The sequence below is a fragment of the Carcharodon carcharias genome, chromosome 1 (assembly GCF_017639515.1).
Source record: "Carcharodon carcharias isolate sCarCar2 chromosome 1, sCarCar2.pri, whole genome shotgun sequence".
Taxonomy (NCBI): domain Eukaryota; kingdom Metazoa; phylum Chordata; class Chondrichthyes; order Lamniformes; family Lamnidae; genus Carcharodon; species Carcharodon carcharias.
The window spans coordinates 168,238,138-168,254,020 of record NC_054467.1 but is presented as its reverse complement, the minus strand read 5'-3'; the positions used below and the strand labels follow the sequence as shown (position 1 = coordinate 168,254,020).

Genomic DNA, 15,883 nt, shown 5'->3' with positions numbered 1-15,883 from the left:
AAGTCTATTCTGATAGCTAAGTGAAAGTAGCGTTCCTTGGTTCAGAATGCCTCCAGTGTCATTATGCAGGGCGACAGTAAGCCAATAAAAAAGCAGCAACACTTTTGTGCTCATTTACTTTATTTTAGATATTTGAATATTGTGCTTATTCATTTTGTTCAGATAGCCAACCTGGTCACAGCTAATCTTCAGGAATGATCCATTTATATTACTCAAGGGAGATGTAAACCATTATCTAGGATCAGTGATCACATTATACTAGAAATTTCATAACAACCCATGAAACAAAAATATTAAATGTTTCATATTCAGTAAACTTTCTAGAGAACACAAGCTGAGTTTCTTAAAAAATGTTAACTAGACGCAACAATAATCAATAGTGCTTCAGTGAAGCAAATTGGGAAATAATGGTGAGGCAGATTAAATTAAAACAATATTATACTGAGCAATTTATAGCCTTGATTTCTAAGGAAAGTTCCAAAGGAAAACATGTTAGTCTTACATGATCTGTGTGAGCCATTCCAATTCTGCTTTCAATTATTTGTTCTCCTCCTTCAATCTTCTGAATAATCCCACCTAGTTTTCTAGAATAGTCCGAGATTTCCTCTGTAAAAGTACGGATACAGTGCGCCATATCTAAAATAGATGCACGGATTTGATTTGCTTCAGTTTCTAAGAGTATATTCTGGAATTATAAAAACAGTATCAAAAATGTAGATTACATTATCTGGCAGGTCATCATACAGCAACAGTCCTTGACTATTAACGAGAAACTTTTTAAAAATATCATCTCCTTTTCAATCCCATTTTTTTTTTTTAAGTTTCTGAAACCTCTTTAAATCAACAATCACTTTTCAATCAAGTAGGAAACCAAATTGTGTTTTTCTGCCTTATCACATGGAACCAATTGCTAGGAAGTGTACAAACATTCCAGGAATCTCAGACAGCTAAAATAACAAATGCATCACATTTTGATCAAAGCTACATCTTGATGGAGTGCTTAAGTCATAATGTCTAATCTGATCACTCCTGCCTACAGAGTTTAACTTGATTCAGTTTTCAACTAAAGACAAAGTTATTTTATGGGTGTGTGTCATCACCGATAGGTTCTTCCAAAAATGTTCACCTTGACTGCTGAAGACCACAAAATATAACTATATATGAGCTAATCTCCTCTGGTGTCAATCATCATAGTTCCAAGCATGGCTATGATGTTTAGCTGAAACCTGATCATTGCTTTAAATCAGCAAATTCAGCTAAATGGTTGTAAGCTACTATTTACAACACAACTGTAACTCCTTGTAAACCACACTAGGTTAGGTCAACTACAGCTTTCTTTTGGGGCTGTTTTGTTGTTTGGAAGGAAAAAAAAGTTTGCTGTGCATGTGCAAAGCAGCCAGCATGTGATTTAATGGAAGAAATGGGAACTAGGTCTTGAGTGAGGTCCTGAAAGCAAGTTCTGTGATTGGGCAGGGGATTGAGATATTGAAAAAAAATGTTCCAGTAAAAAGACTGAAATCATTGAAACAATTTAGTTGTGAGAAGATCGACCTAAAAGTAACTTTATGGCAATAAAACATGGGTGGCTTGCACATGCAAAACTTATGGGTTAGCCAGTGATCGAGTTGGGCCAGATATATGCTGAAATATGTGAGATTGTCGGAAAACAGGTAATCTGAAGTGGAAAAAAATATATATAAATTTGAAGAATGGCTAAGGATTGAAATTGGACAACTGGACAGTGAAAGGTATGACAGCCTACTGCACTATTCTAGTGATGCTCAACACAAGCTTTTTTTTTGATTAGGCACTTTACAGCCTTCCAGAGTCAACAATGAGTTCAACTATTTCAGACCATAATCTCTGCCCCCATTTTGCTTCCTTTGTTTGTTTCAGTTTATTTTCTTTCAATCAGCAGTATACCTGTTCTAAGTATGTCTTTTGTTTCTTTTCTTGTTCCATCTCCATCCCCTTTGGTCCTAGGGGACTAACTCTTCTGTCATTTAATCTCACCTGACTTTCACCCTACCACAGACCTCCTTTTTGTCCTTGTCCTGCCCTCCAATTGCTCAAAACCTCTTATGTCTCTAACTTCTCCCACTTCTTATGAAAGGTCACAGACTTGAAACATTAACCCCCATTTCTTCTCTCCACAGATGCTGCCATAACCTGAGTGTTTCCAATATTTTGTTTTTATTTCATATTTTCAGCATCCACGGTATTCTGCTTTAAAATGAGATTGAGCATGCACCCTCAACTGAACAGAGTGCATATAGGGATCAATTATAATCTCCAGTCGCTCAGAGACATCAAAGGAAAGAAATAAAGTTTCAATGTAAATCATCAATTTTTACAGCATGGGAAAACGCCACTTTGTCCTGTTGATTCTCAACAATTCACAGTTCCACTTCCCCACCTTTAAAATTTTACAATGATACTGAAAGCAAGAAAATTAATTGAACAGGTAAGGGTAAATACATTAGTGTAAAATACAATTTATACTTTTATTTGAACCCTCGATACTGAAGCTTGTGAGCAGAAAAAAAGGTGACAGGTGAAGGGAGTTTAACACTGCAATGTCATCAGTTGGGGGCATGTCAGCCCTCCAGAAAAAAACTCTTCTCTTTGCCAGTACCAAACACCATGGTCAACTGTTTAGAGGGATAGAGGGGAGAAACTTTAAAGTAACCTTTCTTTTTGAAAGGTAGTCTCTCTGTACTAAGAAAGTGATGTTAAAGTTGAATATAAATAATAGATGGACCCATGTCTCAGTGGATTCTGCTTTCAACTTGCATCACATGCTCACTATCCAATGATTAAAATCCTATACAAAATAAATAATAAATTCAAAATACGAATATCTCTGTTCCACTTTAAATTCTCTGATGACAAGACCTTAAAAAAAATCAACATTGTAGGCTGTATACTTAACATAGTAGCTAAAATTACAAGTACCTTGTGTCCTTGATGCTTTGCATATTCCTTGCATACACAACACATGAGGGGACTTGATTGACATCCTTCCTCTAAACAAACAAACTCAAGCACATGCACCTGGTGTTGAGAGCACATAGTCTTCTCATGTGGTTTGTCAGCCAGAGGTACTCGTCGATGTTTGGCCAAAGTCCGTGTAGAGTGTGTTTGCTGGGAGCAGTCTGCACAAAGGTGGGTTGCGCACACGGTACAATACATGGATGCAACGTGGTTTTCGTCTTCATCACAGCGGATAATACGCTTTAGAAAAATTTACAGAAAAAAAAGACTAGCTCATATTCTGTCAAGAAACACTAATATGCTTTCTGTCCAATTGTAACCAAATTTACTACACAGGTAGAAACTCAAAGTACAGCACTACACATTAACATTGCTTGCTGATGATATCAAATCACTTCAATTTTAACATGTCTGGATTAAAGAGCTCCAAAATGTTCACTACATCATTACTAAACAGAAAATGCTGAAAATACTCAGCAAGTCTGGCAGCAGGTGGAGACAGAAACAGTTCTGATGAAAAGTCATCAAATTGAAACGTTAGCTCTGATTCTCTTTCCACAGACGCTGTCAGACCTGCTGAGTATTTCCAGCATTTTCTGTTTTTAATTCGGATTTCAAGCATCCACAGTATTTTGCTTTTGTACCTAGTGCTATACCTTAAGCTACTTTGCACTACATTTAATGGATGCATCATAAATGAATAACTAACATCTCTTTGTTGTTCTGGCAAAACATATACTCCAATTTTTTTGTGAAGCAAAGCTCTATTTAGGAAAAACATCACAGGTTTACCTAGGAAACAAAAAGGAATCAAATTCCCCATCCATCCACAAAGTACAGCAGATGAAAATTGAAAGCCTCCATAAGTAGCATACAATCACACCTGGCACTAACTGCTGCCAATTCTGAAATCTGCAGTACCACAATGTCCAATCATTAAATTTGCTACATTGCCTAAACTTAAATCAGGATCAGAGTTCAGAAGACCTGGTAGAGAATCATAAGATAGAACAGCACAGAAAGAGGCCATATGGCCCCTTTGGATCTACACTAGTTTTTTGGAATAGCAATCCTATCAGTCCTGCATCTCAGCTCTTTTCCCATCATTGTTGTATTTTTTCCCTCTCGTTCAACTATTTATCCAAATACCTTTTTAAAGCTACTATCTGTAACCAGCACCCTATCAGACAGTACATTCCAAATAATAACCACTCAATGTGTAAGAAAGTTTTTTTCTCACGTCACTACTGGTTCTTTTGTCAATCACCTTAGATCTGTGGCTGATTTCAACCTTTCATAACTTTAAAAGCTTCCATCAAACCTCTGAAACTTCTCTGCTCTAAGCAGAACCCCAGCTTCTCCAGGCAATCCACATAACTATAATCCCTCATCTCTGGAATTTTCTAGCAAATCTCTTCTGTACCCTCACCAAAGACTTCACATACTTCCTAAAAAGTGTGGTGCCTAGAATTGGACACAATGCTCCTGTTGGAGCCAAACCAGAGTTCTTAGATAGGTTTAGCATAACTTTCTGGCTTTTGTATTCTATGCCTCAACTTATAAAACCCAGGATTCCATATGCTTTATTAACTGCTTTGCTAACCAGTCCTGTCTCCTACAAAGATTTGTACACAAATAGGTCTCTCTTCTTCTGCACCATTAAAACTGTATCATTTACTGTACCATGTACCGTATCCTCTTCCTATTAAAATGCATCACTATCTTCTGCACTGAATTTCATTTGCCATGTATCCATCCCTTCTAACAGTCTTAGTTGTCTTGAAGTCTGTTATTAGCCTCCTCACTGTATTTCCAAGTTTCATGTTATCTACAAATTTCAACATTATACCCCTTATCCCCAGGTCCAGGTCATTAACATGTAACAAAAACAGCAGTGGTCCTAGTACTGAACATTCAGGACCTGCATTCACCACATGCAGTTTTCTGTCTCTTGGCCAAGTTGTATCCAAGCTCCTTCCCCCTCACCCCTGCCACTTTTACCCCACAGGCTAATTTTGCTAACATTTATCAAAAACCTTTTTAAAGTCCATCAACCACACTGCCCTCATCCACCCTTTCTTCTTCATTAAGAAGATCTCAACCAAGTCAGTCAAACACAATTTTCCCTTAAGCAAGTTCATGCTAGCTCTCCGTTATTAGTCTATGCCTGTCCAAATGGTTGCTAATGTTCTCCTAGATTATTGTTTGTAATAGCTTCCCCATCACTGACATTAGATTGGTCAGCCTATAGTTGCCAGGTTTGCCATTCTCCCCCTTTTTTGAATAAAGCTATAACATTTGCAACCCTCCAGTCCTTTGGCATCATTCCTGTACCGAAGGAAGATTCAAAGATTGTGGCCAGCACCTCTGAAATTTCTATCTTTACTGCCCTCAGCGACAGGATGCATCACGTTCTAATTGGGTGACATATTCAATTTAAGTACCACCAACCTTTCTAGTACCTCCTATTTATCTATTTTTATCTACCTAGTACCCCAGCAGACCCAATGTTCACCATTGCACTAATAATCCTTTTAATCTTAATTCTTCACGAAATTAGTGACAAACGTACTTTAAATGAACCTAGTTGACAGTTAACAACCTGAAGCCTCTCATTACTAAAGTCTCAAACTCCATCCATTGTCACTTTCTACCCATGGAAAAAGCAACCAACTTACTCTTGGCTTCAACCTCCCTCTCCTCTGACCTGTCACTCATGATAACTTGATGCCTGTCAAATTCCTCCTCAATTCTTACCTCCACCACTGGCATCATTATCTTCCTCAGATCCTAGATTTTTCCACCTACGATAGTCATAGTTACATACCTCTCCTGATATTCCCAGAACCTCTTCAGATGCTCCATGGTGATTGGCAGTGCCATTCTGCAAACGTTCTAGGAGCTCCAGTAAAGCGAAATTTTTCTTTAAGCCCCAGACACCCGAATCACCTATCAAATGAATTCATATTCAGTCTGCATCAAGTCTTCAGTATTTTTTTCTTTTAAATTTCCACTCTAATCAACCGGAGATTATCTTGAGTACTGACAGTTTTTCAGCTTTTTACCCCCCATTCATTTTTCATGAGAAAGGAGAATAAAAGTGTAGAATCAAACATGCCTTAATTCATTCAAAATATTTTGGGATAAGGTAGAAAAATTGCAGTTATATTCAAAGTGTAAAATGGAACTAAGTCCATCAGGGTGAAGATGATCTTGAAAATGTGGAGGGGAAACATAAGCAGAACAAGACTTAAAATGGCAAAGTTCATCACTTGATTATAAAAAAGGTCTCAGCCAATCAAAAGACCCAACACAATTTAACAAAATGCCACCTGAATGTCTAGTCCTATATAACAAGTGTCTTGTGCCAAGACACATTCATGCCACACAACTGCCAAGCAATGACCATCTCCAACAACCGAAAATCTAACCATTTCCCCTTGACACTCAATAAATCCCCCACTATCAACATCCTGGGGGTTACCATTGACCAGAAATTGAACTGGACTAGCCATATAAATACTGTGGCTACAAGTGCAGGTGAGAGGTTGAGAATTCTGCAGAGAATAACTTACCTCTTTACTCCCCCAAGCCTATCCACAATCTAAAAGGCAAAATGTAAGGGGTGTGATGGAATACTCTCCACTTGCCTGGCTGAGTGCAGCTCTAACAACATGCAAGAAGCTTGACACCATCCAAGACAAAGCAGCCTGCTTGATTCCATCCCATCCACTGCTTTCAACATTCACTTCCTCCACTACCAACATGCAGGGGCAGCAAGATGCATTGCATGCAACTCACCAAGGCTCCATCAACAGCAGCTTCCAAACCCATGACCTCTACCACCTAGAAGGACAAGGGCAGCAGATGCATGGGAACACCACCACCTGGAATGGACCCTTCAAATCACTCATCATCCTGACTTGAAACTATATCGCCATTCCTTCAGTCACTGAGTCAACATCCTGGAACTTCCTTCCCCACAACACTGTGGGTGTTCCTACAACAAATGGACTGCAGCAGTTCAAGAAGGCAGCTCACAATCACCTTTTCAAGGGCAATTAGGGATGGGCAATAATGCTGGTGAAGGCAGCGATGCCCACATCCCATGAACGAATAGCAAAAAACAATTTACTTCCAAGCTCCTGTAGTCAACTTGGTTTTTTTGTGCATCATTAAAAAAAATGAAAGACTTTAATTTATATGGTGCCTTTCACATCCTTAGAGTGCCCCAAAGCATTTTACAGTTAATGATGTATTTTTGAAGTACAGTCACTATTGTAATGTAGGAAATGGAGCAGTTAATTTACACACAGCAATCTCCCACAAACAGCAATATAATGACCAGTTTATCTGTTTTAGCGATCTGTTTAGTTGAGGGATAAACATTAGCCAGCACTGGGGCAGAACGCCTCTGCTCTTTTCAAAATAGTGTCATGGGGTTAGAAATCAATAGCTAAGCATTGTCCACCACTAAAGCCCTGCGACTTACTGCCGAAGCGGGGGGTGCAACTTCTCAGGACAAGTGCACCTCATGATCGGTCAACAGAAAGTTAATTTCTTCTGGACAGTTTTGATCCTGCCAACCTTTGTATTGTTTTGCCCACCTCGTCACTGTTCTACAATGTTCTATTTAGAGCCCAACCAGCCTGTACCTAAAGTCACTATATTCAGGATCATCAGGCAGCTAGTGTTATGACAAAGTAATAAGGTCTTGTAAGGGTGCAAACTAAATTTTTAATACTGAAGCAAGCCAAAAAAAACTTGAGAATTTTTAAAAAGTAAAACCTAATCTCAAACCAAAGCATGCGCTAAGAAATTAAAACATTCAGCCATAATTATTAGAAACATAAATTTCTGGACCAACCTAATTCAGTCACCTGTCGGTCAAATGGACAACGTATGGCTCTCCCCTGTAGTGGAAGGCGGGTGAGACAATCATGGCAGACAGTGTGACCACAAAGGAGCAAGCGAGGTACTTTGTCTCCCTGCAGAGAGAATACGTCTTCACAAACTCCACATTCTAGAACCTAAAAATTAAGAGACTCAATAGGTAAATGCATCATGTAATACAGCATACAGCTAAACCAACTAAAAATAAAACAAAACAAAAACAGAATTACCTGGAAAAACTCAGCAGGTCTGGCAGCATCGGCGGAGAAGAAAAGAGTTGACGTTTCGAGTCCTCATGACCCTTCGACAGTACTCAAGTTCTGTCGAAGGGTCATGAGGACTCGAAACGTCAACTCTTTTCTTCTCCGCCGATGCTGCCAGACCTGCTGAGTTTTTCCAGGTAATTCTGTTTTTGTTTTGGATTTCCAGCATCCGCAGTTTTTTTGTTTTTATAAAAATAAAACACCCAGATGCTAGATTATTGGTTTGTACTCAGGGTGGGGGGGTGCATAGCTACAAGGAATTCTCTTCCTGGATTCCTGTTCAATTATTATTCAATAACCTATACTGAATGTGCATGTTTAGGCGTTGGCGAATGAAAGCACTTTGTTGTCATGGTCAATGTGGTCATAAAGCCAAATTGATTGTCCTATTCTCCTGGGAGCACTGGCTCTTTACTAGGCACGATTTCAGCAACACCGGTTGTTCTCCAGTACTGTGATTCAAGAAGCCATTTTTCATACATAAGTTTGGCAGAGAGTGTTGAAAGGCTACTCAATCACACATGACGTTATAATTAAGCTTGACCCCATTTTCACTCCTCCTCCACCTGAAATGAAATACCAACAGGAGGGAGAACAGAATGAATGCCATCAGTACTTCTGGGTTAAGAAGGGGAAATTTAAAAAAACACTACTTCCACAACAAAAAGGATCAAAGCACACTTGGGACTGAATCAGCCTCTTCCTGATAATGGATAAACTCAAAGCCACTGAAGAAGTCATTCATATTCAAAATAATGTAACTATAGTTGTTTAGTAGTACAGAACTTAAATACTGCTGAACAAAAAGAGACATTCTGTCAAAGGTTTTCATCTTGGACTCATCAGGACAGAGTCTCAAAAATAACAGTTTGGAAGGAAACAACAATTTATACTCTGAAAAGTGTGTGTTGATTGGTTGGCAAGTGGACTCTGATTGGTAGAGGTGTTGCCATGGAGAAAGCACCAGGGAACAGTCAATTGCCAAACTATTGCTAAATTCAAACCAGGCAGGTCAACCCTGATTGGTCAAGGCATTGCCTTGGGGAATGGAGCAGGGAGTCCCCAAATTTTGTTCAGTTGAAAAAGGCACAATGCATGGACATGCTCTGCTTACAAAGGACAGCGTCCTGTGTGTGAATATGTAGCCTCTTGCAAACATAAGTGAGCCACCCTGTGAGCTCGACTGATAATCTTAAATTGGTTTTCAGGGTAATTCTTAACACAATCCTGTTTGTTTAGCAATTGTGGAATCACATCTAATGTTAGACACTATGTTTTGAGTTTTGCAAGCATGGCTGGTTGAGTACAGTATTCATTCATGAGATATGGGCATCATTGGCTAGGCCAGCATTAATTGCCCAATCCTAAATGCCCCATTGTGAACAGTTGAAGGGCGTGCTATTTGATATGATCCATTAGTCACTGGGGCATACAGCCTAAATACCTTGCATCAAACCAGCACTGGAATTCATATACTACATTACTCATCTGTGTAAGAGACAGAACGTCTTTTTGGCTTGACAGCAGCATCCTGTTAGTGGAGAGTACCATTCTCCTTCTACTGCATAAGAGCAGCCTGAAATGGGTAGCTCCAACTTTTACTCAAATTTTCCAGATTGGAGGTAAACTGAGCATTTTTCTGGACTGAAAGTGGCAGCCATTAACCCATTCATGAATTTGCACGATTTACAGCAAGCAATGATCTGATCAGGATTGCCATTATCCAATTGGATAGCTTTGATCCGCCCTATTTTAACATCAAGATTGCAAGGTGAGCAAATGGTTCAGGCCATCATCCTTGCAATAAAGGCTAACATTTCATTTCCCTTCCTAATTACTTGCTGTACCTGCATACTAACATTTTGTGATTCATGAATGAAGACACCCAGATCCCTCTGTGCCACATCATTCTGTAGTCTCTCTCCATTTAAATAATATTCTGCATTTTAGTGGATAATCTCAGTTTCCCACATTATACTCCATCTGCCAAATTTTTGCCCACTCACTTAATATATTTATATCTCTTCATATCCTCCTCACAACTTGCTTTTCCACCTATCTTTGTACCATCAGAAAATTTGCTACAATATATTCTGTGCTTTCTTTCAATCATTAATATAGATTGTTAGTTGAGTTCCCAGCACTGATCCCTCTGGCACCCTATTAGGTAGTGTGCCAATCTGAAAATGACCCATTTATCTCAACTCCGGTTTCTGTTAGCCAAACCTCGATACAAACTAATATATGAGCCCCAACACCATAAGGTCTTCTTTTACGCAGTAACCTTTTATGTGGCACCTTATTGAATGCCTTTTGAAAATATAAATATAGATCCACTGGTTCCCCTTTATCTACTCCGCTTATTACTACTTCCTAAAAGAACTTGAACAAGTTTGTCAAACACAATTTCCCTTTCATAAAATCATGTCAACTCTGCTTGATTGTACTATGATTTTTCTAAATGCCCTGCTACTACTTACTTAATAATGGAGTAATTTTCCCACTGACAGATGTTAGGCTAACTGGCCTATAGTTTCCTGCTTTCTGTCTCCCTCCTTTCATCTGTGGTTTTCCAATACACTGGGCCCAGTCCAAACTCTAAGGAATTTTGGAAGATTACAGCCAATACATCTACTGTTTCTTCAGGCACTCCTTCTAAGACTCTAAGATGTAGCTCTATGGGACTTGTCAGCTTTTAGTCCCATTAATTTTCCTAGTACTTTTTCCTCCCATAATATACTGATTCTTTTAAGTTCCTTTCCCCTTGATTTTCTACTATTCTTGGGATTCTTTTACATAACCTAAGAAGTAGGAGCAGACTATACGCTGTCGAGCTTGCCCTGCCATTCAATACGATTATGGTTGATCTTGGGCTTCAAGATCATTTTTCTGCCCGTTCCTTTTATCCCTTGATTCCCAAGGCCCAAAAATCTCTCAGCCTTAGATATATTCAATGATGGCACATCCACAACCCTCTGGGAAAGAGAATTCCAAAGATTCACAACACTGAGTGAAGTAAATTCTTCTCATCTCAATCCTAAATGATTGTCCCCTTATCCTGAAAGTGTGCCCCTTTGCTCTAGGTTCCATAGCCAGGGAAAACAGCCTCTCAGTGTCTACCCTGTCCATCCCCTTCTTAATCATAAATGTTTCAATGAAGTAATCTCTCATTCTTCTAAACGCCAGAGAATATAAGCCCAGTTTACTAAGCCTCTCATCACAGGACAATCCTCTCATCCCACGGACCAATATAGGTGAACCTTCACTGTACTGCATCCAATATCCTTCCTTAAATATGGAGAGCAACATTTTCAAGGTGTGGTCCCACCAAAGTCTTGTAACAAGACTTCTTTATTCTTATATTCCATTCCCTTGCAATAAAAGCCAAAATAGTATTTGCTTTCCTATTTGCTTGCTGTAACTGCATGCTAACTTCCTACATTTCTAGAACAAGGACACCCGTCTCTCCAAAATTCAACATTTACAAGTTTCATGACTTTTAAAAATATTCTGCTTTTCTATCTTTATGATCAAAGTGAATAACCTCACACATCCCCACATTATACTCCACCTGCCACCTTGTTGTCCACTTGCTTAACCCTTTATAGCCTCTGTGTCCTCCCTGCAGCTTGCATCATCAGCAAACTTACATTCATTACTCTGTTTCTTCATCTAAGTCATTAATATAGATTGTAAATAACTGAGGCCCAGCACTGATCCTTTTGGCACTCCACTGGTCACAGCCTGCCTACTTGAAAATGCCCTGTTTATCCCTACTCTGTGCCCTGTTAACCAATCCTCTATCCACGTTAATATATCACCCACAACTCCATTAGTCCTTATCTTGTATATTAACCTTGTGTGGCACCTTATTAAATGCCTTTTGGAAATTCAAATATACATCTACTGGTTCCCCCATATACCTGACTAGTTACATCCTCAAAGAACTCTAATAAATTTGTCAAATGCAACTTCCCTTCCATAAAACCATGTTGACTTGTTCTAATCATTCTATGCTTTTCTAAATGCATTGTTGAGACAACCTTAATACAATAATAGATTCCAGCACTTGCATGACTGATTTCAGACAAACTGCCCTGTAGCTCTGTTTTCTCTCTCCCTCCTTTCTTGAATAGCGGTGTTATGTTCGCTAACTTCCAATCTACTGGGACAGTTCCAGAATCTAGGGAATTCTGGAAAATCTTAGCTGCAGAAATAGTAAATGTGCTGGCTATCTCTTTTAGAACCCTAGGATGTAGGCCATCAGGTCCTGGAGATTTTTCGGATTTTAGTCCCTTGAGTTGCTCCAGTACATTTTGTTTGTTGATATTAATTACCTTATTCTTATTAGCCCCTAGGTTACCCTCTATTTCTTGTAGGTAACTTGTGTCTTCTACCTTAAAGACAGACACAAAATATTTGTTTAATGTCTTTGTCATTTTCCATGATAATTTCTCCTGTTTCTTGCTTATAACGGGCCGATGATTACTTTAGCTACTCTCTTCCTTTTTATATTGTTGCTTTTATAATCTGTTTTTTTTATATTCCTGACTAGTATACTCTCATATTCTATGTTTTTCCCCTTTTTAATCAACTCTTTGGTGACCCTTTGTGTTTTTTTTAAAAACACTCCCAATCCTCAGATTTACTACTGTTCTTTGCAGAGCTATAAGCCTCTTCTTTCAAACGCTTATCCTTAACCTCCTTAGTAAGCTACAGATGGATCGTCTGAGTTTTGTTTTTCACTGGAATGTATTTGTCTTCATGGTAGAAGACAGAAAATTACAAAAAAAACTTGGCCAAAGGCTCTGACATTTCCTTGTTGCTGGTTAATTCCCCAGTCTCATCCTCTACGGGCCTAATGTACTACTTTAACTACTCTCCCTTTTTATACTCTTGTGGGAGCTCTTCCCGTCTGTTTTTATAATTCTTGCTAGTTTACTCTCTAATTTCTCCCTTTCTTTTAGCCATTCTTTGCTGGTTTTTAATTTCTTTCCCCATTCTTTTGGCCAAACATTAATTTTTGTAAAATTAAACATATTTTCTTCCAATTTGATAGCATCTTTATTTTCATTGAGTCAAGAATAGCACATCCTTCTCGTAGAGTCTTTTCTTCCTCAATGGAATATTTTATAACTCTCAATAAAGATATATGCCCTTAAATGTTTACCTTCAACAATCTTTCCCCCTTTACGTTCAACTGCGCTAATAACGCTGAACTCTCCCACCATCAACAGCCTGGGGTTTACCATTGACCAGAAAATGAAGCGGACTAGCCACAGAAATACTGTGACTATAAGAGGAGGTCAGTGACTAGAAATTCTGTGACAAGTAACTCAACTTCTGGCTCCCAAACCCTATCCATCATCTACAAGGAACAAGTCCGGAGTGCGATGGAATACTCTTAACTTGCCTGGGTGAGTACAGCTCCAACAACATTCAAAAAGTTCAACACCATCAAGGACAAAGCAGCCCACTTGATCGACATCACATCCACCACCTAAACATTCACTCCCTCCACCACCGATGCACAGAGGCAACACTGTGTACCATCTACAAGATGCATTGCAGCAACTCACTAAGCCGCCTTCAAAGCACCTTCCAAACCTGCAACCTCTATGAGTCTGGGGACAAGGGCTGCAAACTCAGGGGAACATCACCACCTGCATGTTCTCCTTCAAACTATACACCATCCTGACTTGGAAATATATCACCATTTCTTCACTGCTGCTGGGTCAAAATCCTGGAACACCCTCCCTAACAGTACTGTGGGCGTACCTACACCACATGGACTGAAGCAGTGCAAGAAGGCAGCTCACCACCACCATCTCAAGCGCAATTAGAGACAGGTAACAAATGCTGGCCTTGCCAGCAATGCTCACATTCCATTAATTAATTTTAGAAAATTCCAGGACAGATGGACACAGATTTGAGAGATGACAACACATTCAAGGCCTTGAGAGAGGAAAGGGAGGTCGGAAATGGAGCAGTAGTTTGCAAGGGCAGAGGAGTCAAGGGTTGTTTTTGAGTAGAAGTGTGAAGACAGTATATTTGAAAGTGGGGGGGAGCAGTACCTAGAGAGAAAACTTAACAATATTAACATAGAACAGGAAGGGATGTTGGGTGGTCATCAGTTTAGTGGGAATAGGGTCAAGGGGGCAGGAGGTGGGCCTCATGGACAAGGTGCTTGAAGAGAGCATGAGGAAAGATAGGAGAGAAACAAGGGAAGAGTGAAAGCTCAGGGCAAGGCAGGGGGAGCATTAAAGGACATTTGGCCCAGTTGGCTGGGGGAGGAGGCAGGGAGATGAAAGAGGAGACTGATTGATCTCAATCTTGCTGACATGGAGATGGGGGAGGAGACCAGGCCTGAGGATCAGAGCCACAAACGAAACGCTGGCCCGGAAACGGTTGAAAGTTTCGGTGCGAGCAGAGCCCAGACTCACCTTGACGGAGCAGCCACTGGCCCCGCGGAGGCTCCGGGAGCCGCTTTCCACCGGCAACAGCTTCAGGGAAGCAGCCGCCATTCCGGAATATACTAAAGTCTATACAGAGAGAAGGGGAAAGGGAGTCCATCCAACATCTCAACTCAGCATCATTCCATTAGAAATCACAAAGTAGCTTCACACTATAATTTTTTAAAGGATGCGTTGTTACAAATACCGTCATTGATTCTTCTAAAGCTTATGGATTGGCACCTTTTTAAAAAATCAAATTCCCACTCGTATTCATAATGGTACTGTCTGAATATTGCTCCGCGTCACAATCTGGTGGCAAACTGCGTATGCTCACAGTGTAGAGCTTGGAATAATATGAGAAGTTATTGACAAGAATGGAGAGACCAATTCATTAACATGAGGAGTTGACATCTAGATAGCTTTAATTAGTCCCGCAAAAAAATGCATTTCACCAGATCCACAACAGCCGTGAGAAAACACTGATCCATACGCAAACGAGATTATCAGAAAAGGCTATAGTTTAACCTACAGAAATCAGTGAAATTAAGAAGATCTCATTAAAACTGTTCAGAAACACAGATGAGTTTACAGGATAATTAAGGATGAGGACTGAGATCACTTGGCCCATATAAGTATATCTATACAGAAGCACCTTGCAGCTCTCCTTTGCACTACTTAATTGCTTCTTAAATGTATCCAGGGTTTTCACCTCCATGACTTTGCCTGCAGAAACCCATTTCAAGCATTCTGCATGAAGAAGAGCTAACTGATATCAACCCTAAATTACCTTTAACAACAATTACTTCCATTTATTTAGCATATTTAACATAATAAAATGTATTGCTGAAAAAAGAGGCATGTCTAAGCTTTTTATCTTGCACTCATCAGGACACCACAAGAATATCACTATAAAGGGGAAAACAACAATTTATTCTGTATGTGAAGAGAGTGATGATTGGTTGACATGTGGCCTTGCCATGAAAAATGCACCAATTATGGTCACTGATAGTTAACTGCCAAGCATTGTTGAACTATAGACCAGGCAGCTTGATCCAGATTGGTCAAGACATTGCCCTGAGGAATGAGTCAGCGAATGAAGATCAGAATGATGCGCAGTGACATCGGGATGCACACCCGATGTCACCGCGCATCATTTTACGCGTCGGTATTCAGGACCCGCCCCTGTGCGCTGAAGAGAAAATTCTACCCTTATAATCACAACGCACAAGGGATAGTACAGACATTGCCGTTTGCCTTTTGGGATAACATCAGATCCAG

At 39.7% G+C, this 15,883-nt stretch overlaps 1 protein-coding gene across 6 annotated transcripts in view; it reads right to left on the bottom strand.

Annotated features, from left to right (window-relative positions):
* trim23 (tripartite motif containing 23) overlaps positions 1 to 14,927 on the bottom strand; it is a 30,191-nt gene extending 15,264 nt beyond the window's left edge. For 4 of the 6 annotated variants that reach the window (XM_041188944.1, XM_041188945.1, XM_041188946.1 and 1 more), the window contains exons 1-5: positions 14,594 to 14,927; positions 7,862 to 8,024; positions 5,822 to 5,943; positions 2,956 to 3,234; positions 503 to 685 (exon numbers count right to left, since the gene is read on the bottom strand). In XM_041188944.1, coding sequence (XP_041044878.1) covers positions 503 to 685; positions 2,956 to 3,234; positions 5,822 to 5,943; positions 7,862 to 8,024; positions 14,594 to 14,674 — 828 coding nt within the window. In that variant the 5' untranslated portion in view covers positions 14,675 to 14,927. Of the gene's footprint in view, positions 1 to 502; positions 686 to 2,955; positions 3,235 to 5,821; positions 5,944 to 7,861; positions 8,025 to 14,593 lie in introns of those variants that run through there. The other 2 variants (XM_041188947.1, XM_041188949.1) reach the window with 2 other exon arrangements.
* Positions 14,928 to 15,883: the final 956 nt, after the last annotated feature.